The sequence below is a fragment of the Colossoma macropomum genome, unplaced genomic scaffold, assembly GCF_904425465.1.
Source record: "Colossoma macropomum unplaced genomic scaffold, Colossoma_macropomum, whole genome shotgun sequence".
Taxonomy (NCBI): Eukaryota; Metazoa; Chordata; class Actinopteri; order Characiformes; family Serrasalmidae; genus Colossoma; species Colossoma macropomum.
In genome coordinates, this window is record NW_023496020.1 from 2,273,850 (window position 1) to 2,295,954 (window position 22,105).

Sequence of the window (22,105 nt, forward strand, 5' to 3'; positions counted from 1 at the left end):
TTTAAGTTTAGTAAAACAGCTGCAGAAATCAGAACTAGACCAAACTACAAATTACAATTAAGCACAGCAACATTTGATGTTTAGCATAGCAGCCCATTCTATTATTATATTATTAACCACACACAGTTTATAAGCGTGTTTATCACTGGCTGTTATTGTTTGACCAGATCCTTGGTTTCTAAATAAAACATTACAGATCTAAATTACTAAGAAGCGACCAAAACAACTGAAGTTATCAGACTGACTGGTCAAAAAACATAAAAAATTCCAGGTTGTAAAGGTAAATTCCCCAGAGGGCATGTTTTGATATTTACAAATTAGAAAAGGGAGAACAAAACTAGAACACACTTTCTGCAACACGCTGAGGTTAGTGAGTTCTTGGTAATGACCAAATTTTGTCCCAGTCTTAGCTGTTGCTGTTTTCATACTTTTATGTATTTATTTATTTATTTATTTATGTTTATGAAAACATGTTTGCATTTCTATTATTTTGCTTTTTGTTTGCTCTTAAAAATGCACTGCACTACTGTTATTCTTTTAAATGTGCTTTATAGATAAAATCTGCATACTTGCTGTATGTTCTACACCACTGAAAAACCTTTCAACCCACTGACACAAATGAAAGCCGATGCACTCAGCAAGCCCACACTGGTCTTATCACCACAGTCAAAAGGAAAACAGAACAGGGCTGAAGGGTTAATGGGAGGGACACAGTTCGTTAGAATGAGCTACTGTCTTTACTCATGCAAACCGGTGCTGTAACTGGTCTTTTTCCCAAGTGCTGAGCTTGGAGGATTCCACCCACAGCCCCAAAAACACCTTCGGGCCTGTGGAGGCCTGTGAGGGGTCAAAGGTCTCAGTGTCAGGACTATGGCACTGTTTTTCAACCTAATCTGTATTTGTTGCATAAGCAAGATACACAGAGGGGAACCCTCAGGGCCTTTTAGGCCTTAAGAGAAGATTTCTGTGAAACAAAAAGTACATTTGTATTTAATATAATCGTCATGCTGGTTGAATTTAAAGTCTGCAAGTATTATAGTAATACTTATTAATTCATTAATAGTTTGGTTGGAAAGAAAATGGACAAATTCTTGAAATAGCCAATCAAAAATGGTCCAATCAAGGTAGACACAGCTGAGCGAGCTCTCCCATTGGTTAGGACTTCAGGACCTGAACTGAAGGCCTTACACTTTAGAGGAACTACCAACATAATTAGGAAGTTACAGAGGAACCAACCAATCATGTCTCGATTTACAATGTTGTGAGAAAAAAATCATCTTCTGGAAGATCTAGATACATCACTGACTGTGAACACGTGTCGTGGTCTAAGCAGGTTCCGGTTAGTTGTTAGGAATGGAAAACAGTGGCAGCAGGATACATACAAGCTCAAATATATGTTATTGTCTATTACAAGCTCAAATAAAACATATGTAATGTCTTTTACAGGCTTCGACTGTTTGTGTTTCATCTAGATTGGCCAAAAAAGTTAATGTTCTTTGCTGTCTGCTTTTTTGATAACACAACAACATACTACGTTGATCCAATACTAGCTGAAATTAGCATTATCATATTCCTCGTTTTTTGTCATTTATAGCCAGAACTGTAGGCCTACAGTCACAGCTCGCCATTGAAAATACGGTCGACAATAATTCTGAGACTTAATAAAAGAACCGAAAATCTGTTGACTCAAAAGTCACTTATAATAGAAGCCCAAAGGGCAGGTGCTTCAACATGTGAACCTTGTGATTCTGAACCAGCTGGTTTTCTGTTCTATTCTAAGTACAGGGAAATTAATCGAAATTATTGCTCGTGCCACTAACCATACGCTACAGATGCGACAGACAGAGATTAAGCTGAAAAATGCTGGAGTACTCCTTTAACAGGACTCTGCTAAAACAGCACCAAAGCAGGGACAGAAGTCTGTTGTTTTGTCTCTGCCATGGCAGAACCACAACAAAATCAGGGGAAACCCATTTAGACATAACTGTCATGGGTGTTTTCCAAAAGTGTCTTAGCTGAAGGATGTAGGAATGAGTGGGGAATGTTTTCACCACTAATTTTTATCAAAATGTTGATGTAGTCTTTCTGGAACTGTATACTGAGCTTTGCTGGTATTTGGTATCTGTTCTTAAAGAAGTACACAGCTAAAAACAATAGCAGCCATCCTCAAACCACATTATAGCCCAGGCATGTCAAAGTGCGGACCTTCTGGGCCAAAGTGCTGCAGAGATCCGCGTTTACCCTCATCTAACGTTCTGAATTCGGTTCATGAAGGCCTTGCTAATGAGCTGATGAGCTGAATCAGGTGTGTTTAATGAGGCAGTGTGCTGAAGTCTGCAGTGTTTTGGCCCACAAGGACTGGAGCCTGACACATGTGGTTTAGCCCACGTTTATAGATAACAGTGAGTCATACAGTGTCAGAAACCACATAATCAAGTCTATTAGAGATACTGAACACCTCCACACAGTTACCAAGAAACCAGCATATCATTGTTTTTGGAAGAAAACCTCCAAATCTCCAAAATGGTAACTTTACAGGAGAAGGAAAAAACATACTTTACTTTTAATGTAAATCAATGGAAACAGACTTTTCTCCAAGTCACTGTGGGCCGTTTCTTTTTTTACATCTTTTTTCCATTCATCATGAAATTTACACACAATATGGTGACAGGTATTTTCAAATTAGGTCAAACATTTAAAAAATACAAAAATGGAGATACGAGGTTTTCGACAGCAGCGATATACTGGTGCACTGACTTAATAAGGTGGGCACCCCGTTGACTCTATGCCATTGTTGATCCATCCTCTGACCACCCAGATTACTGTCCTGGTTACATGGTCAAAACAAACCTGTAATGAGAACAGTGATTCTCTAGTTCAGTGCAGCTATGAGGCTAATGTAGCTAACAAGCACTAGAAGTCAACAGTCACCCAAATCGTTTCTGTAAATACATCCACAAAATGTGGCTGTACGAGCACTGCTGTCATCCCTAGTTTGCCTGGCGGTATATCAACAATATGGCAGTGGCGACGTCAATCGCATACTATGTATTGTTTGGTAGCACAAGTGCTACGGATGCTACCAGGTGGCCTGAGCTGAAAGTCTGCCGGAAATAGCAACAGTAACTAAGGGAGGCAGGGCTAACAATTTGTAACCCAAATGGGTAACGGATGCTAGCAGAGCTTTCTTAGCATTCTGCATCTGTAAGAACAGACACAGCTGGTTTCCACCTCAGACCACAGAAACCACCAGGTCAGTATGTTACATTACGGTGTTTATTGGTTTGCTAATAACTTCAGCACAGGCCTCAAGCCTTTCTTAGCATTAGCGCTGTGCTCTCCATTCCCTCACCGCTGAGCGAGAAGTCCACACTGGAGGCGCCGAAGATGATGCTCTCTTTTGAGTAGATGGCCACTTCACGGTCGGCCCGCAGGTCATACAGGCGGCACTGGAACGCAATAAATGTATTATTTACTGATGGACAATGCCATAAAGCATAACAAAGCCACAAACCATAACCATCCACACATTTCAAACCCTAAATTAGCCACTTTTTTTTTTTTTTTTACAATAGCCAATATGCTGTCCACATTTACATCTCTAGGACTGTCACTGTCATTAGCTGGTTCAATATACGATCATGCTGCTAGGCATATTGGGCTAACTGTCACTGCACTATGCTATGCTGCTATTGTTACAGTTTATTTATCATTAGCACAGTTAATCTACCCTCAGATCTTTTGCATTAGTCACATTCTTCTTTCTGTCTCATACTATACTATATCGTTCGTTATGTTCATATTACTTCATTTAAGGATGAGACTCGAGCCTATTTTTATACTTATTGCATTTCAATTTAATATATAGCACTGCATAGCCTTGCTTAAAGGACAATTCTACATATTTTTCAAAATTTCTGCTTAATTTAGAGGTTAAGATCAGAGGTTGCCATGTCTACAACGCAAATATAGCCATTTTATGTACTATCCATACTATTTATACTTCGTTTTTATTCATTTACTAAAAATATTTTCTTTGTCTATTGCCATCTGCCATGAATGTATTTAATATATATATATATATATATATATTTTAGGCCAAAAGTTTGTATGAACACTACCATAAAACCTCAAACGTCAGGCAGCATATTCCTAACTGTTTCATGTAATAACTCTCTGGGAGGGAACTTTTAGAGGTGGACGTCTGGTTCCCATCACCATCACTGTGAACAATTTTGACTCGGTAAGTTTCTCTAGAACAGAGCATTTCACACCAAACCACTCTGAATGACTTTACATCTTATCCATTTATGCAGATTTTGAGAAGGTGGTGGAATTTCTCTTGGTCTATAATGAGTCAACTAACCAATGGCATTATCATGTCAATACTTCAAATGAACTCTCAGTGCACCTGAGAACTCAAAACCACATGATTTAGTCAACAAGCTACCATGAACTTTGACCAGGAACATCAATACCAGATGAAAGTTGTTCAATCACAGTTTGTTATCTTGAGAATGGCCTTTAGACATTTTTCCCAGCATGCTCTATGTTAATTTTTGATTCATTTGCATCTTTCGACTTTTGAAACTGCTCAGTATTGCTGGTTAGGGCAGTGGGCTGGGGGGTGTAAGGGGTTTAATGTGGTGTGTCATGGATTCTGGGGCAAAACAGGAAAGTTTTACTGATCAGCTTTTACTGAGTGAGAATGCTAAAAAAAACTTACAGTGGCATCGTCAGAGCCGGTGGCAAATGCATCGCCGCTGGGATAGTACCTGCAGGAAACACATACACACAGGGAAGAGTGAGAGAGAACAACTTCTATTTGCACTTGATCACACCCTTCACTTCTCGTACACCCTGCATGCTTCACTTACCTCAGATGTAGTTGAACAGCCAAGGAATGTTTGGGGTCCAAATTTTGCTTCTTTAGTTTAGCGCTGGAGCTTCAAGGCTGCTGCAGCTAATAAATACTAGAAGTCAATAGTCACCCAAATCCTTTTCTCATTCTCACATTCTCAAAACTTCTCTTAAATGCAACATTAAAGGGTTATTCAACATTCCATACAAAACTCAGAAGACTCGTGTAGGTTCACTGGTGGTTTTGGATAGTAAATAAAATGTCTATATTTGTGTTGTAGTCATGGCGACCCCTGGTTCCTATCACCACCACTGTAAAGACATCTGAACCATTTCACACCAAACCACTCTGAATCACTGTTTACATCTCAAATACTGAATTATGCAGAAAATTTGGAAAAATAGGTAAAATTTGACAGGTGTTTTGCCAAATTTTGATGATTTGGTGATGTTTTTAGAGAAACGATTTCGGTGACTATTGTCTTCCAGTGTTTGTTAGCAACGTTAGCCTTGTAGCTCCAGTGCTAAATTATAGAGGCAAAAGAATTTGGACACCAAAAGCCAACTACATCTGGGCTAAGAGGAAAATTGTGTAAATTCGATCATGAATTATTTAGTAACTGCTATAAATTATTTAGGAACTACAATAATTCAATATATTTTATGAATTATTCAATAACTACAACAAAAGTTTAAGTACATGCTATAATTTTTTCATAATGTCTATATTCAGTAATGACTATGAAATATTTTGCACCTACTATATATTATTCACTTAGTATGAATGATTAGTAACTCCTATAAATATTATTTACTATGAATTATTTAGCAACTATTATAAATTATTCAGTATCTAACATAAATAAGTACCAACTATTAACGATTCAGAAACTGCTATGAATTATTCAGCATGTACTATGAATTCATCCCCTTGGAATTATAAGGTTCTATCAGCGTTCAGAGCAGTTTTAAGATACTAAGATTGAAAGATTTTGCATTTAAAATAGCAAAACTGATATGTGAACACAATTCTTTCAGACATGAAAATGACCGACACCCTAAATTTATTCTAAATGTATAATATCAAAATCCTATCAAATCTGTAAATTAGTTTTTTGGAACAGGTCAAATGCAGATAGAACCTTCTAATCCTGAGAACTCACTTTCACTCACTGCTTGGAATTATTAGGTTCTATCTGGGAAGACATGAAAAGAAGCATTGATTTTCCAAATGGTTTATACTCGTAACAAAAAATTAGTCCAACAGAGTGTCTACATTTTCATACTTTATCAGGAAGTTAAATTTAACGCTTTGTGACATTTTTATGACATTTATTTTCACTATCAATTTATATTGTTATAACATTTATTTCTTGTTTTAGGACAAATCATCTTTTTCTTTATCAAAAAAGCATTGTAGATTAAGTACAAAGGTCAGTGCTAAACATTTTGTCCAGTGCAGAGGTCAGTTTTAAAAGGGAACCATTAGTTTCCTTCAGGTTAAACAGAGACCAGCTACTGTAATAAGTTATCACTGAAAGTAAGTGTAGCAGGTCAGTCTAAAACTGTGTGAGGTTTTGTTTTATATCAGAAATGTGACTCTAATGAACCAAAACGTCTTGTTTTGGGGGGAAGAAGAAAACGAAAAGATGGATGAATGAATGAAATTAATGTTTATGTTGTAATTAAGAGCCCATTAATTCAAATGCTTACTATTTCATTACCTTTAAGGCTTAATGTGTATAAAATTTAAGATAGTAAGGCTTTTTAAAGAACTTTAAGTTTTACTTAGTTCTATCTTACTAAGTGAGTTTAACCTTTTTGTGTTCCAGACAAAGAATCTGACACAATGTAAAAAATCACTCATGTAAACGTTCAGAAGTGTCACAGAATAAAAATGTGAAAAAGTCAATTTTGACAAACCTTATAATTCCAAGGGGACAAATTATAAAGTAACTAGTATGAAACTAATGTGTAAGTTCTGTAGTTATGCGAGTGAGGAACTGAAGTATGGACCCCCACATAGACCTTTACACCTTTTTCTAACAGCAAGCAAAGTGAGCAAGCATCAACAGCAATACCAGGACGCTCCTGTAATAATCATTTAACGAGCGCTGCGCTGCGATTCGCTGCACTGTTCTGACTGATGAATGTCCTGTTACTATTTCTGACATCAGCTCATGCTGAAGTTTCGGTTTATTAGCTGATAGGTCTGTAAATTATTTTGTTTTGACCATAAAATCCTGAAGGCTTTGTGGTGTGATACTACATTCTGAGCGCTTGCTTGCTCTCAGGACGGGGACGAGATGCTGCCTGGAAAAACAACACTGAGCTGAATGCCAAAGAACCCTGTGGCAGTTTGTATCAGTTCAAATCACTCACTTTACGCTGTTGATGTCCGATTCATGAGTCTCAAAGGACTGGATGTTCTGGCCTGAGCGCATGTCCCACACATTAGCCTTCTTATCACAACCCTAAATAAAAAAAATGAAGCACATACACGTTAGTCTTTTATCACACCCTAAATATAACACCAGCGTTAGCTCTGTCTCAACCACAAACAGAGACACAAACGCATTTTAGACTTATCACAGCCCTAAACAAACATAGTGCTGGAAGAAGCTGCAGGTCACAGGAGGACGACTCAGACAACAGCTGATGATGATAAAGCTATCAGCAGTAAATATGTCAGCAACACCACTTAATCAAATCATCTGCATGTGATCTGCTTTGCATGCTGTATCAGTGACACAGAGAGGAGAACAGGTGTGATCTTCAGACAACTGGGCCATATTCAGACATTCACTGTTGTAAGTCAGCATGAATAGGTAATATTAACTCTTCCTCCTTTGTTATGTATTTGTAAGTTTCTGTGTTTACATGCAAAGATTTTTGCCAATCTGATTTAATACATTCAAATTATAGATGACTGAGGTGTTTATATCTCACTCTATGTTGAACGTTATAAACATTGACGATCGCACCACACATGCGCAGAACGTACTTAAACTTTCTGATAGGGAATGTAATCAGATATAGGCGTTTACACTGATATTATTCTTTTATTTAACTGATTATTTACAGGATTACCCACCTTGTTCAATCGGATAGAAACTGTATTCCGAATGACCTCAGTTGGACTAGACTTTTCAAACTGAGGAGTTTACATAGACATATTCTATTCCGATTGAGCTATTAGTCAGATTATTAACAAACTGTTAGGCGCCATGTAAACGTGGCTGTCCTGTATTGTGCCTCATTCAGAAAGCAATCCAGGCTGAAACACTCCTTATAACTTCAGTGTGAATGGGCGGGGCCAAAATGCTGTCAGCTGAATAATCAGAAATATGTACTGATTGTTTTTTGTGACATCACAAAAGCAATTCCAAACAGGCTGTTTTTGCAGCTTATGGCCTGGAGAGTGAATGGTACATTTGGGGCTGCATGATAAGTCGCATTTTTATCGTGATAAACACATTGATAAACACATTGAGCGGCGATGACAGAACAGATGTCGCCCATAACTCAGCTTTAATGGAAATACCATTAAACTCAAAACAGTGTACAGCAAAGGGGAAAACACACAGCACACAGTCTGCTCAGGCTCTTGTGTTTTCTGCCAGCTGGGCTACTGAAACTTGCTACCTTACAGCCCCCCAGAGTCCTTCAAAATAAGAGTCCCGGACCAACTAAGAACATGGTGCCTAACTACACTCAACCAAAAGCAAAAACAATGTTATTTTTTTACTAAATACAACCCGGAATGTCTGATACCACAATATTTAATAACTAAACAAAAAAATAAAATGAAACAAGAATCTGTATTATGTATATATTTGGTTTTGTAGCCTTTACATAAAAAGCTGTTGTGGTAATGCTGACTGTTTCTTAGCCCTTCAGTGCACAAAAAATGTGCTTGCAGTTCTGATGTAAGTAGTTGTTGGTATTTCACTTCTTTTTAATTTACAGAACAGTAAATGGTGCTTTTGTAAATTTGTATTTTGCTATTTGTTTAAACCTGCGATGGACTGGTGACCTGTCTAACTGCCTTCCGCCCAGTGAATGCTGGGATAGGCTCCAGCTCCCTCCGCGACCCAGAAGAATAAGCGGCTTAGAAAATGTGTGTGTATGTGTATTTGTTTAAAGAGAGGTTATTTAGATTCTGTTTACACATCTCAAAAAAATGTTTGCATGTGCATCACATCCAGCCATAGACTCATTATTTTAATACTAATTTATCGTTTTTCATATCGTCATCGTTATATCCGACAGCTTTACTGAACAGCGCATTTTATGTCCATATCGTGCAGCCCTAGTACACTCCAAAACTTTAAGTTAAAATGTGGTACATCGAACTCTTTCATTAAAGAATAGGTTCTCCTGTGATACGAGTCCTTTAAAGTTTCTCTACTCAAATGCCTAACTGGACCAGTGCACGGGTTTGCTTGAAAAAGGCCAATTAAGTGGCAAAGTTGCAGCTAACTGTCAGGACTGGTTAAGAAAAATCACAATAATAATATCACTCAAAGCCAGCTCAGAGAGCAGAGTGAGCACAGATGGGTGGATGGGTAGAATGACCATAAAGAGTGATCAGGGAGGAGAGCGTGAAAGATGAGAATGATACTGACTCCAGAAACAAAGGTGTTTCCCGTCTCTGAGGGCGCCAAGTCCAGCGACAGCACATCAGCTGAGTGGCCGTGGAAACTCTGCAGCAGCTGACCACTCTCCACATCCCATAATGCACACGTACCATCACCACTGGAGGTCAGCAGCTGAAGAGAAGACACACACATTTGTTTTTACACAAAGTCAGGACACTCATATGTAGGTATGTAAGAACTATATATTTAATGATGTCCCACATTTGTACCTATATGTCACATGCTATATATGTATTATGCATATCGTCGCTGTCCAAAGAAAAACACAAATTTTTACTTTTCTACATCATTTGAACACGGCAGCTCTTCTTTATATTGTGTTACAATTTCATGATGAACAGACCAACAGAAATGCTCCAAAATAGCTTGGAATAAAATATCTTTACATTAACGCAGATTTAAAGAACACTAGTGCTTATCTATGTACAATAAGGCCTACATATCGTTGCTGTCGGGACGAAACCTTGTATCTTCATTTTTGTCGTTTTTGATATTTTGACGTAGTTTGAAAAAGGCAGTTGCCTTTTATGTTGTGTCAGAATTTCACGATGAATGGACCCACATAAATGGTCCAAAATTACTCTGAAAAAAACATTTCTTCATTTACCTCCCTTAAAAGTTAATAATGTTTGTCCTTGTCCTGTAAAGTTAACCTTTTGGAGATGAGGTTTTGTTTTGTTCCAACATCAGCGATACATAAAAACAGAACCAAAAAAGTTCTGTTTTTGTCCTTTCAGTTTTAAAAAATGGAACCACACTGTTGGTCATGCAGGTCAGCCTGACTCTGGTTTCCCTGCAGATTCAGGACATTTTTGTCCAAAACCTCACAAACACTCTGAATGTGAAAGATCTTGCAAACTGCAGCAGAGTTTTAGTGCAGTAACCTCTGAGTGGATCCACGCCTCCCCCTGCTGGCAGGTGTGTGGGTGTGCATGCAAATTCTGCTGCCCCTCCTGTCAGACTCGCCTCATAACTAAACCAGTCCTTCCTGAAATCCCCGTAGCATGTAGATGACGTAAACTATCAGTGTGTGAGTTCAGAGAGATGCTCAGTCTACCGTGCTATGGAAATCTCTCATTACAGTGTTTTTGGTAAATTCACGCATGACCGCTCTCTCTGTCTCTCACCATTTCACATGAGTGAGAATACATGTGTAATATCTGTACAGTGAGTGTAATGTACTCATAAACCAGTGAAGCGTACTCACTGTAAACCCCCCACAGTCAGCCCACCTACTTCAACACCTGAGCTGTGGTGAGCACTATATAATGATCTCATTATATATTATTATAATTGGGGCTGTCAGTGTAATATAGTAAAATATATAATAACTAGGGCTGGATTTGAAGGGGGGGGGCATCATTATATCATTATATCACCAATTATGTCCACTGTCAACATTTAATATCAATCAACATTTGAGATTTGCACACTAACTTACTTTAGATTTATGAAATCCATAAAATACACAAAAAAAAAAACAATGCAATGTTATTTTAAAGTCGGATTATTGCTTTCTAGGCGATATAATCAGAGTATGAGATCACAGATTTATTAAAAAAGGTATACCTACAGTTCATAACCACCACTGCACCACATCTTACGATTTTTTGAATTCAACCAATAATCATACTGAAAAGCGCCTTTATAGTATGGTACAATATTAGAACTGAGACTAATTTGTTTGCGAAACATGAAAACTATAAAGAGAACATAACCGTCTTATAAAATTTGGATGTATTTTCTGAGTTTTACATATTGGAAAAGTATAAAACATAAATATAAAAAGTGCTGTAGCTTTTGCACAGACCACATTTTATGTTTTATTTTTTCCAATATAATAAAATCATTTCAGTGATAATAATCTCTCTGTATACAGTAATCTGGTGCACTGTAAACTCCCCACGGTTAATTTATTCACAGTGACAAGAAACTTCTGTTTGGCGATTCTGCTGCTGATTGGGGTAAACCAGGAAAACCCCGCCTGACTTTCACTTCTGCTTTACACTCTCAGCTTCTGCGGTAACCAAAATCAAGAGCAGTCACTTGTGTAAGATCTAAATATATGTAAGAAAAGAAAGCACCTGCCACCTAAGATTTATGATGAAGAAAGAAAAATCCTGCACACGAAAAAACACCTACTAGCATTTACATATTAATCAGCCTTCATCAATGAAAACTCACTTCCAGAAAGAAAACATTACAGAGTCATTTTAGATTCCAATTAGAGTTGAAAAGGGACTTTTAAATGTAAATTATGTATAAATTTACCAGGAAATTAATAGGCAAATTACATTTAACATAGCGCAACTTATATATATATATATATATATATATAAAATGTGCTAATGGCCATTTTCTAAATTAATCATGAATAAACATTTGTCACTCTAATGTATGTGGTTGACTGTGAGCAAAATAAAATATGATATAGAACGGCTCCGGCAGCAGATATAAGAAAAAAATGCTAAACTTATGTCCGTCTCTTTGCTAGCAGCTACGCTAAGCAGCGCTTACAGTCGGCTCCATCTTCCGCTGCACTCAGCGTCCACGCACATCTCCAGCTGCTCCAGCGCTAAAAATAAACCCACAATGGCAGGCCATTAGCGACCACCCCGCTGCAGCCCACGATTTGGCCTGCAGACACGCACTCAGCTCAGCTGAATTATTCACAGTCCCAGCAGGAACCGGCATCAATCAACCAACCAGCAGAGCTTCTCACACTCAGCGTTTCTACAGGATCCTCACTGCTGAAGCCTGACTCATCACAGCCAACAGCTACACACAGAGCAGTTTACCATCACCGGACCCTAAACGTACTGACCAGACCATCTGTAGATCACAGGCAGTGTGACGGGACTGAGGGGTGATCTTTCAGGGCTGCACACATACATACTTACATACAATACATAGAGGTGGACAATATGACAACAGCATAATATTGAGATACTTCAAGAAATTTTTGCAATACATGAAAAGAGAAAAAAGAACCTAAACAAAATGACTTCCACAATACAATACAATTATTTTGCATACTGTGTTGCACTAAATCAAATTGAACAGGACAAATTTTGCTCTCTTTAAAATAAAACATGCAGTTGGTCAGTGTGTACAATCATATACACAAGATATGTTCAGGAAAGTATATAGTATTGTACTGTGACATAATTTATCACGATAATGACAGATGTTGTCATGTTATATATATACACACACACACACACACACACACACACACACACACACACACATACATACATATATATATATATACACACATATAAAAAAGAGACATGCGCCATATGATTATTACACATAGGTGTCTCATATATATGTAGTACATATGAGGCACATTATAATTATTACATATAGGTACTTGGGGATATTGTGGGATACTTTGCAGCTGGTGTGATTTGAAAACTGTGATTTTGATATGAAAGCGATTAATCGTTCAGCCCTAACATCGGCCACGTTGTTATCACATAAAGGTACTTACATATCGCTGCTGTCAGAACAAAACCCCCGTATCTCCATTTTTGTCATTTGTCAGCTTTTGACACATTTTGCGAGTGCTCGTTGTCCTTTTTGTCCTTTACATTGTGTGTAAATTTCAAGATGAACAGACCTAAAGAAACGGCCCAAAATGACATGGAAAATTGTTTGGTTCCACTGACTTACATTAAAAGTAAGGTATGTTTTTCTTTCTCCTGTAAAGTTACCATTTTGGAGATACGAGGTTTTGATCCAACAGCAGCGATTTATATATAATACATATGGGACCAAGTGCACACTGAATATACAAATACAGAAGGAACCTTTTTGTTTTAGATGTTTGAAAATAGCATGAGAATTTTATTTCAGCCAAAAATATTACTGAATATTGTTATACAGAGTATAATTGACTGAACACAGCTGAATCACCACTTTCAGATTAATGTACCACGATACATTTTACAGACTTACTGTCCTCCTATGTGAACGAGAGCTAACAGGTTTACATGTCCCTGATTAAAGCAAAGGTCAAAGCATGTCATTATCACAGTGTGAAGATCAGCATATTCATAATCAGCATATTCATAAGACACCAGGAGGCTATTAATAAAGATGGTTCTTCAATGGTTCTTTACAGGTACCAAACCATGAACACTCAAAGAACACTTTGCAAGATTAAATGGTTCTTTGCATCACAAAATGGTTCTTCATATTGTTGCAAAATGTGTTATATGGTTCTATATAGAACCTTTTAGAAAGGGTCCTAAATAGCACCAAAAAGGGCTCTTCTATTGTTACGATATCAAGCTTGTTGCAATAGAAGAACTATTTTTGGTGCTTTTGCCTTTTGCAAAAAAAGTTCTATATAGAACCATCTACAACACATTCTCCAACAATCTGAAGAACCATTTCACAATGCAAAGAACCCTTTAATCTTGCAAATGGTTCTTTGAGTGTTGATGGAACCACTTTCTTTACTCAAGAACCCTTGAAGAACCATCTTTTTTAAGTGTGTAGACTATAACTACACCTACAACACTGTATCCTGCATATAGTGTATTTGATACATGCAAGGAATTTCACTATTCTAGCAATTAAGGTACTTTTATTATTATTATTATCGTTTTTTATTTTTCTTTCTCAATTCTGCTCTACTTAATTTACTCCATTCTATGCTTTTAATATTATGTAATTCAGATTTTGTTGCTGAGTATTTATTTGTCGTTATGACTGAAAGAATTGTTATGTTATTATTTCATGTTTAAATGTATTTTAATTTTATTTAACATGTACATTTGCTGTACATTTGGTATAATTCAACTGAATTGAAATCAGAATGTCCTTAATAAACTGAGATTATAGACTCTTAATAACATCTTACCTGCATGTCAGAGTTGGTGAAGCTGCAGGCTGACAGGTAGTTGGTGTGCATCGCTACGGATTTCTTCTTAGCGGCCAAATTCTCATTTTTATCCAGAGACAGCGGATACACAGAGCATTTATTATCCAGACCACTGAGAGAGAGAATAAAGAGAGAGGAGGAATAAATGAGGGTTCGAACGTGTTAATAATCCTCACAAGTTTTAAAATGAACTCAGCTCTGCACTTTTATTTAAAAGGTCAGTACAGCGGACAACAAATTTTCCTCAATTTCTTAACATAGAAAAGAGTATATAAACATTAAAACCTCAAAACGTACCGTTCCCTCACCAGTCTATACAGGCTACACACGAACTAACCCACAAAAACAGCCTGTTGTACAATGGTTGCTTTTGTGATGTCACAAAAACCAACAGCTATTCAGCCTACAGCAGTTTTGCTGCCCTACAACCTTTGCTCCCACACCCCTGCACAACCCCGCCCTCCCCCAAATATATGGAGTATTTCAGCATGGAATGCTCCTTGAATGAGGCACAATACAGGACAGCCAATCAGAACAGAGCTCATTTGCATATATCAGTCTTAAAGGCACAGTAACAGTACCCTGTTTAATTGTAAAGTTTGGAAAGTGGTCATGTAATATACACATACACACACACACACTACACACACACACTACATATATATACAAATAAGGGTTTCTTTCGACAACAGCGATCAGGCGTAAGATTCTGACCACCTCCTTGTTTCTACGCTCATCATTTTATCAGCTCCACTTACTATATAGAAGCACTTTGTAGTTCTACATTTACAGACTGTAGTCCATCTGCTTCTCTTAGCTCCCTTTTACCCTGTTCTTCAGTAGTCAGGGCCCCCATGGACCCTCACAAAGCAGGTAATATTAGGGTGGTGGATCATTCTCAGCACTGCAGTAACACTGACGTGGTGGTGGTGTGTTAGTGTGTGTTGCGCCAGTCTGAGTGGATCAGACACAGCAGTGCTGCTAGAGACCTCAGTGTCACTGCTGGACTGAGAATAGTCCACCAACCAAAAATATCCAGCTAACAGTGTCCTGTGACCACTGATGAAGGACTAGAGGATGACCAACACAAACTGGGCAGCAGCAGACGAGCTATCGACTCTGACAAGGTAGGATTGTCTAATAGAGTGGACAGTGAGTGGACAGAGTGTTTAAAAACTCCAGCAGCACTGCTGTGTCTGATCCATATCCATATCGTATGTCAATCTATCTACTCTTGTATGCAAAAGTTTGGGCACCCCTGGTCAAATGATTGATTGTTGATTTTTTATGTGTGAATAAGTGAACACGTCCTCTACAGAGAAGAGCACATTTCAATACACAATTACTGTTTACCTGCTGAATTTAACACATTTAACATTTAACGCAAAACATAAAAAAGGCCTGTGCAAAAGTTATGGCACATTTTATATTTATTTGCTTGTTTTGTATTTATTTTAAATTCTGCATTAAAATCGGCAGAAAATTGCTGATGTAAGTTACTTCTCTGAGGATGTTTTAACTCATTTTCATGTCTGTTAACATTTCTGTCATCTGACCAGGGGTGTTCAAACCTTCGCACACGACTGACCCTATCTATCCATCTGTCTATTTTTTTAGCTCCTAAACCCTTCAGGACTCCAACACTTCAGTGTTTTTCTGCTCAGAAACGCTCATGATTCCATATGATTAATATTTAATGAGGTGAGTCCTGTGGGTTGGTCCAGGAAACATCTAAACATCCGTGCGGTGGTCCTGTGGGACGGAGAACGAGGAGAAGTGAGCGAAGATTGGCTTCACACAGCTGGACCAGAGCTGTAACAGACCAAACTTCATTAAGGTCCATTTAGCAGAGAGAGACGACATATCCCACACAGCGAATACACTGACGGCTGAATCAACAGCCTAATCTCTAATCTCACTCAGGTTTCCACCTTATTATGTCTGTCTATATTTTCCTTTAACTTGTCCTCTGCACTACTGTTTAACTGTTACTCTGTTCAATTTTGTCTAATTATTTTACTACTTATCTACCCATTTATTTTCAGTTAGAACGATATACTAAATCAAATGATAAGTTTAATTAGTTTTCACTGTTATTGACCTTATTTTAAATTGTGTTTTTCAGCTTGTCTGCTTTTGCCTCTTGCTTCTTGGTCAGTCAAGACATGTTTGGTGTCTAAAGTTTGCTTCTTTAGTTTCGGCACTGCATACATGAGGCTAATGAAAAAAAATGTAGGCTGTACAAAAGTTATGGCATATTTTATATTAAAACAAAAAGCCACAAGAGGCCATGCGTTACTGCAATTTTATCATGGGGAAGGGTGTTCTTAGGCATGATATGAAGCAGAGTAAAACTCCATTCATGTGATAAAATCACCGTAACACACAGCCTCGAGTGGCTTATTGATTTTTGGACAACATAAACTATGATAAAACGCACAATATTTCAGAAAATAATTTAAGTTTTTATTAATAATGATTGACATAAGCAAGTATTCTGCCAACAAATTAGAGTATGGTATCGCTGCCAAGCAACTACGCACCGCTGAATGAGGAAAACGTTCCGTCACCAATCGCTGTGTACTGCAGTCATTTCATGAATTTTAAAAAATTTTTCTTGTATAACAATGAATATATGATAACACAGCACTGTTAATTGCAAAAACCTTCACTTTTTAAGTACTTTTTGGTCACCAAATTACCACAGCGAGTCTTATTTAGCACCAGCAGCGCCCCTCTTCTCACACTGGGGATGAACCTCAAACAGCTTCCCACTCCCTACATAGTGCACTAGGTAGGAGTTTAAATACTAGCTCCTGCAGCCAACAGAGCAAAATATAGCTAAAAAATAGTCATTTGGGACTCATCCACACTTGATAAACGATGCACTATTTGGCTGTAGAGGCTAGAATGTTTACACTTTCATAGCTAGCACACTATTTAGGGAATACTGAGCCGTTTGGGATTCAGCCTGGGTTTGAGGCGAATTCTGACTGAAACACGGACATTTGAAGCAGTAAGTCATTCAAGTGACATTTTTAGACTTTTAAGCTGCCATTTTACAGTTAATCATCGTAAGTACCTTAATTCAAGCCTGTGATATTAATAATGGATCTCTTTATCATGTTAGCTATCTTTTAGCCTGTTAGCTAGCTGAGCAGCCTGGTTCTAGATAAGAACATAAGTTGCCAGCCTCTCAGTTTAAACAAAAACAGGTTCTTACTTCATCAGTACACTCAGTGCTCCATGCGAGCTGCATTAGAGTCAAAGGTTACTCCATTAACAGCACAAGGCTTTCAGAAGAATTCAGTTGCTGTGAGGAGGTGTGCATATATCGTGGATTTTACAATGGCTTCAAAAGCGGCTCAGCCAATCAGATATTACAATGAATGTTTTACTTTTTCCCCCAATATAATAAATTCATCAAATAAGCAGTAAAATGTGCTGTATGTTCTCTGTAGAGGATGTGTTCACTTATTTACACTTACAAAAATTTCATTTGACCAGCGCTGCACAAACTTTTGCATGCGGCTGTAAATAAGCCATAATGTAGGCTTATACCACACCAATTAGCATAGTGCTAACCGCAGCCCTAAATCATCACACACTCGTCTCAGACCGTGTGGAACTGCTCAGTATCTCTAACAGACTTGATTCTGTGGGACGCTGTCTGAATGTGACTGTACGGATGTTTTATGTATCATCATATGCTGTTATTTCTCCGTGATGGTTCTGTGGAGCTGGTGCTGGATCAGTGATGCTGATGTAGAGGACTCACCCGCAGGCTATCACACAGCCGGATGGTGCGTACGCGCATGCCATCACCCACGTACACGGCATAGTGACCGCATGCTCCTGTAAAACACACACAACAGCAGACCCCATGACTCTGCTCCATCGGCGTGTGATGATGTGCACATATGCAGTGCTTGTTTCTGTTTTTTGGCATTGATATGCAGTTATAATATACATAGCAGGTTCAAATATCATACAGTGGACACTAAAAGGTGTTTTTAGATGTTTGTTTTGTCTTTTTTGGGGGAAATCAAGAGGTTTTTAAGTGGTAAAGATAAACTGTAATGATCAATTTTCAACATTTTTTGTCAAGTTTTTTTATCAGCTTCAGTATTTAGCTTTTGAAGGATAAGAATTCTGTATGTAAATTTTCTTATTTATTACTAATTAACTGAATTCTGTTAAATTGTATGGGGGAAATTATTAATTTTAAATTATTTTTTTAAGTAACTGTACTTTATTAATCATTTTTACATCATTTTGTTTTTATGCTGCTGTAATGATTTTAATGGTTTAATAAATGATTTAATAAATAATAATAAATTAATTAATTAACATTATTAACATAATTAAAATTAATAAACATTAAATATATTTTTTTATATTTTTATGCTGTCATAATTATCTTCAGTAAAAATATAAGATGTGAAGTACCTTGATCTGTCACTGTCATGGAAGTGTGCAAATACAAGAATAAAATTAATATTAATATTAATATTAGTATGTACTTGTATGTTGATGTATGTTAACATGCAGGTTTTAACGTGTTGGTGTGTGCGTGTGTGTGTGTGTGTGTGTGTGTGTGTGTCTGTAAAGTGCAGCACTCAGGATCAGAGCAGCAGTTAAACCTCCATTAGAGAGCATTAGCACAGCATCATAAACGCAGGGTCAGTCCCCTCACTGGATAATAACCAACACTGCCCAATAGAACCTGCTACAAATACATACTGGATTATAGACCGAAACACTCAGTACAGATACACACTGGATTACAGGACGAGGGTCCTGAAGGCTCTGAAGTGTAGTTTCTGCATGATTTATACATCAATACTGTTCAGGTTTGGAATGATGGCAGATAAATATATAAAATGATCCAATTATGATCCTGTTAACAATACATCAAGAATGAAGTCCTAATAAAATTAATATCCAGAATGATCCATGTTTAAAAAGTGTTGATGAATCGTGACGCAGATAATTTAGCGAGGAATTACTGTAAAGTCATTACAGTACATTGTTCATCCTTTGATAACTTCATGGTGTTAGAAACTAAAACATTAAATAAAATATCTTAAAATAATTACATCCTTTTTGAACACTGTATACATTCTCACTATATAAAATAGAAATTACTACAATTTACACAGTTTCAAAATGGAGGGGTAAATGCAATGTACTATTATAATTTTTAATATCAAAAACATTTCATAATGTATTTTAAATTAAAATCTATATCCTAATATTAAAAACAGATTTACCTTGTTTCGTTGTGTAGGCATCCCAAACAATGACCTTGCCATCCTAGAAAAGAGAAAATTAAACAAAAAACGACAAAAGTGTGTTAATCTGTTTGTGATAATATGCAACAATAGCAAATAAGCTTTAAAACAATGCAAGCTGTTCTGCTCTAGGGTCAATTTTATCACATTATTTTTAACATATGAACATAAATCTTATGTAACTTTTATAGGTGAAGGAAAAAAATGGCTTAAAGAGGAATTCCACCCATTTTTCAAAATACCTGCACAATTCAATAGTTAAGATATAAACAGAGGCCTTCAGAGTGGTTTGGTGTGAAATGCTCTGTTCTAGAGAAACTTACTGAGTCAGAACTGTTCACAGTGGTGGTGATAGGAACCAGACGTCCACCTCTAAAATCTCCCTCACAGAGTAAGTTGTTACATGAAATGGTTATAAATACACTGTCTGAAACATTGTTTTGCAATGGTTTTGAGAAGATTTTGGCCTAAAACATAGTTTTAAAATCCATTCATTTACAGTGGAGGCATACACTGCAGGGTGTTGTGAGACAAAATAGTCCTCAAAGAAAACTATTCCACTATTTTACCATCTTCAACATTCCATATGAAACTCGAAGAAGACACATGTAGATCACCATTTCACATAGAACCACTCTGAATGACTTTGCTTATTCACCAACCACTAAATTATGCAGAAGCTTTGAAAAATGGGTGTAATTCCCCTTTATCATCTGTTAATGTAACTTAAAGTTTCAAGACATACCGCTCACCCCCTAGTATATACTTACATATTTATGTAAACTAAGCTCCAAAAACAGCCCATTCTAAATGTTTTGTGATGTCATACATCCACCTATTCAACCTACAGCAGTTTAGCCCCACCCACTGGTGGAAGAAATTTAAAATCCCATGGTAAGGACCCTGGACAGGGGTCACATAGACGTTATGTATCCAGAAGCATCGTGCTTACCTGAGAGGAGCTCACCATCCTCCTCTTGTCTCTGCACCAGTCCATACACAGCACTTTATTACCGTGACCCTTCAGCGTCCTGCGGGTTTTTATCACAAACTGACCCAGAGTCTCCACCTTCTCCGCCACCTGGTGCACTGAGAGAGAAACAGACTGCAGTCAGACGGAGGTGAACACGATAAAGACTGTGGATGTGGTGTGGAGTGTGCAGGGCTAGAGTGCATGACGTAGTGTGGAGTACGCACGGCTACAATGCATGATGTAGTGTAAAGTGTGCACAGCTAGAGCGCATGATGTGGTGTGGAGCATGCGTGGTTAGTGTGCATGATGTGGTGTGGAGCGTGCGTGGTGAGTGTGCATGACGTGGTGTGGAGCGTGCGTGGTGAGTGTGCATGACGTGGTGTGGAGTGTGCGTGGTGAGTGTGCATGACGTGGTGTGGAGCGTGCGTGGTGAGTGTGCATGACGTGGTGTGGAGCGTGCGTGGTGAGTGTGCATGATGTGGTGTGGAGCGTGCGTGGTGAGTGTGCATGATGTGGTGTGGAGCGTGCGTGGTGAGTGTGCATGATGTGGTGTGGAGTGTGCATAGTTAGTGTGCATGATGTAGTGTGGAGTGTGCATAGTTAGTGTGCATGATGTGGTGTGGAGTGTGCGTGGTTAGTGTGCATGATGTGGTGTGGAGTGAGCATGGCAAGTGTGCATGATGTGGTGTGGAGTGTGCGTGGTTAGTGTGCATGATGTGGTGTGAAGTGAGCATGGCAAGTGTGCATAGTGTGGTTTGGAACATACATGGTTAGTACACACCACACACTACAATACAGACATTCAGTAAAACAGTCTATGCATGTTGAGCGTGCAGTGCGGTCTGCAGGGTTTACGGTCTGTTGTCCAGTGTGTCCACTCATTGTGCACTGTTTGGTCAGTAAAGCTGTACTCACGCTCCACATCGTGCAGCTTGGCTCGCTCCTCCTCCAGTTTGGCCTTCAGGTTTTCTGACTCCGCGCGCAGTGTGGCCACCGTCTCACCCTTCGCCAGACCCTGGCACGCCATCTTCAGCGCGAGCGCGGCGGACGGACAGAGAGGGAGGCGGACAGACAGACAGGTGGAGAAACAGAGGGACGGATGTTATTATCCCGTAAAAATCAGCGCCGTGCCTGGAGCGCGAGCTGCTGCTCCTTCGCCCGCCTACTCTCTCGCGTCACCGAGATGGCGCGCCCTCATTGGCGGAGAGCAGCGGCGTATTTAAATCAATACGCAGCTCTTCGTCATGAACACAACAATAAAAGCCCCACTTTTTTCTCAGAGACGGTTAATTTTATTATTATTTGTTGAGATTTTAACAAAAAAACCCATAATGTAGCCATTAAACACACATTCTCTCATGCAGAAAGTGTAAAATTGATTATTGTTAGTTTTTGTTGTTGTTTTTCTTGTTTTTAGTTAATA

At 38.2% G+C, this 22,105-nt stretch overlaps 1 protein-coding gene across 1 annotated transcript in view; it reads right to left on the reverse strand.

The window, feature by feature from the left end:
- gnb5b (guanine nucleotide binding protein (G protein), beta 5b) overlaps positions 1-21,842 on the reverse strand; it is a 28,931-nt gene extending 7,089 nt beyond the window's left edge. The window contains exons 1-9 of the mRNA XM_036564603.1: positions 21,598-21,842; positions 20,662-20,798; positions 19,681-19,731; positions 18,194-18,270; positions 14,395-14,527; positions 9,489-9,632; positions 7,243-7,334; positions 4,727-4,775; positions 3,353-3,449 (exon numbers count right to left, since the gene is read on the reverse strand). Of these exons, the coding sequence (XP_036420496.1) occupies positions 3,353-3,449; positions 4,727-4,775; positions 7,243-7,334; positions 9,489-9,632; positions 14,395-14,527; positions 18,194-18,270; positions 19,681-19,731; positions 20,662-20,798; positions 21,598-21,709 (892 nt within the window). The 5' untranslated portion in view covers positions 21,710-21,842. The remainder of the gene's footprint in view (positions 1-3,352; positions 3,450-4,726; positions 4,776-7,242; positions 7,335-9,488; positions 9,633-14,394; positions 14,528-18,193; positions 18,271-19,680; positions 19,732-20,661; positions 20,799-21,597) is intronic.
- Positions 21,843-22,105: the final 263 nt, after the last annotated feature.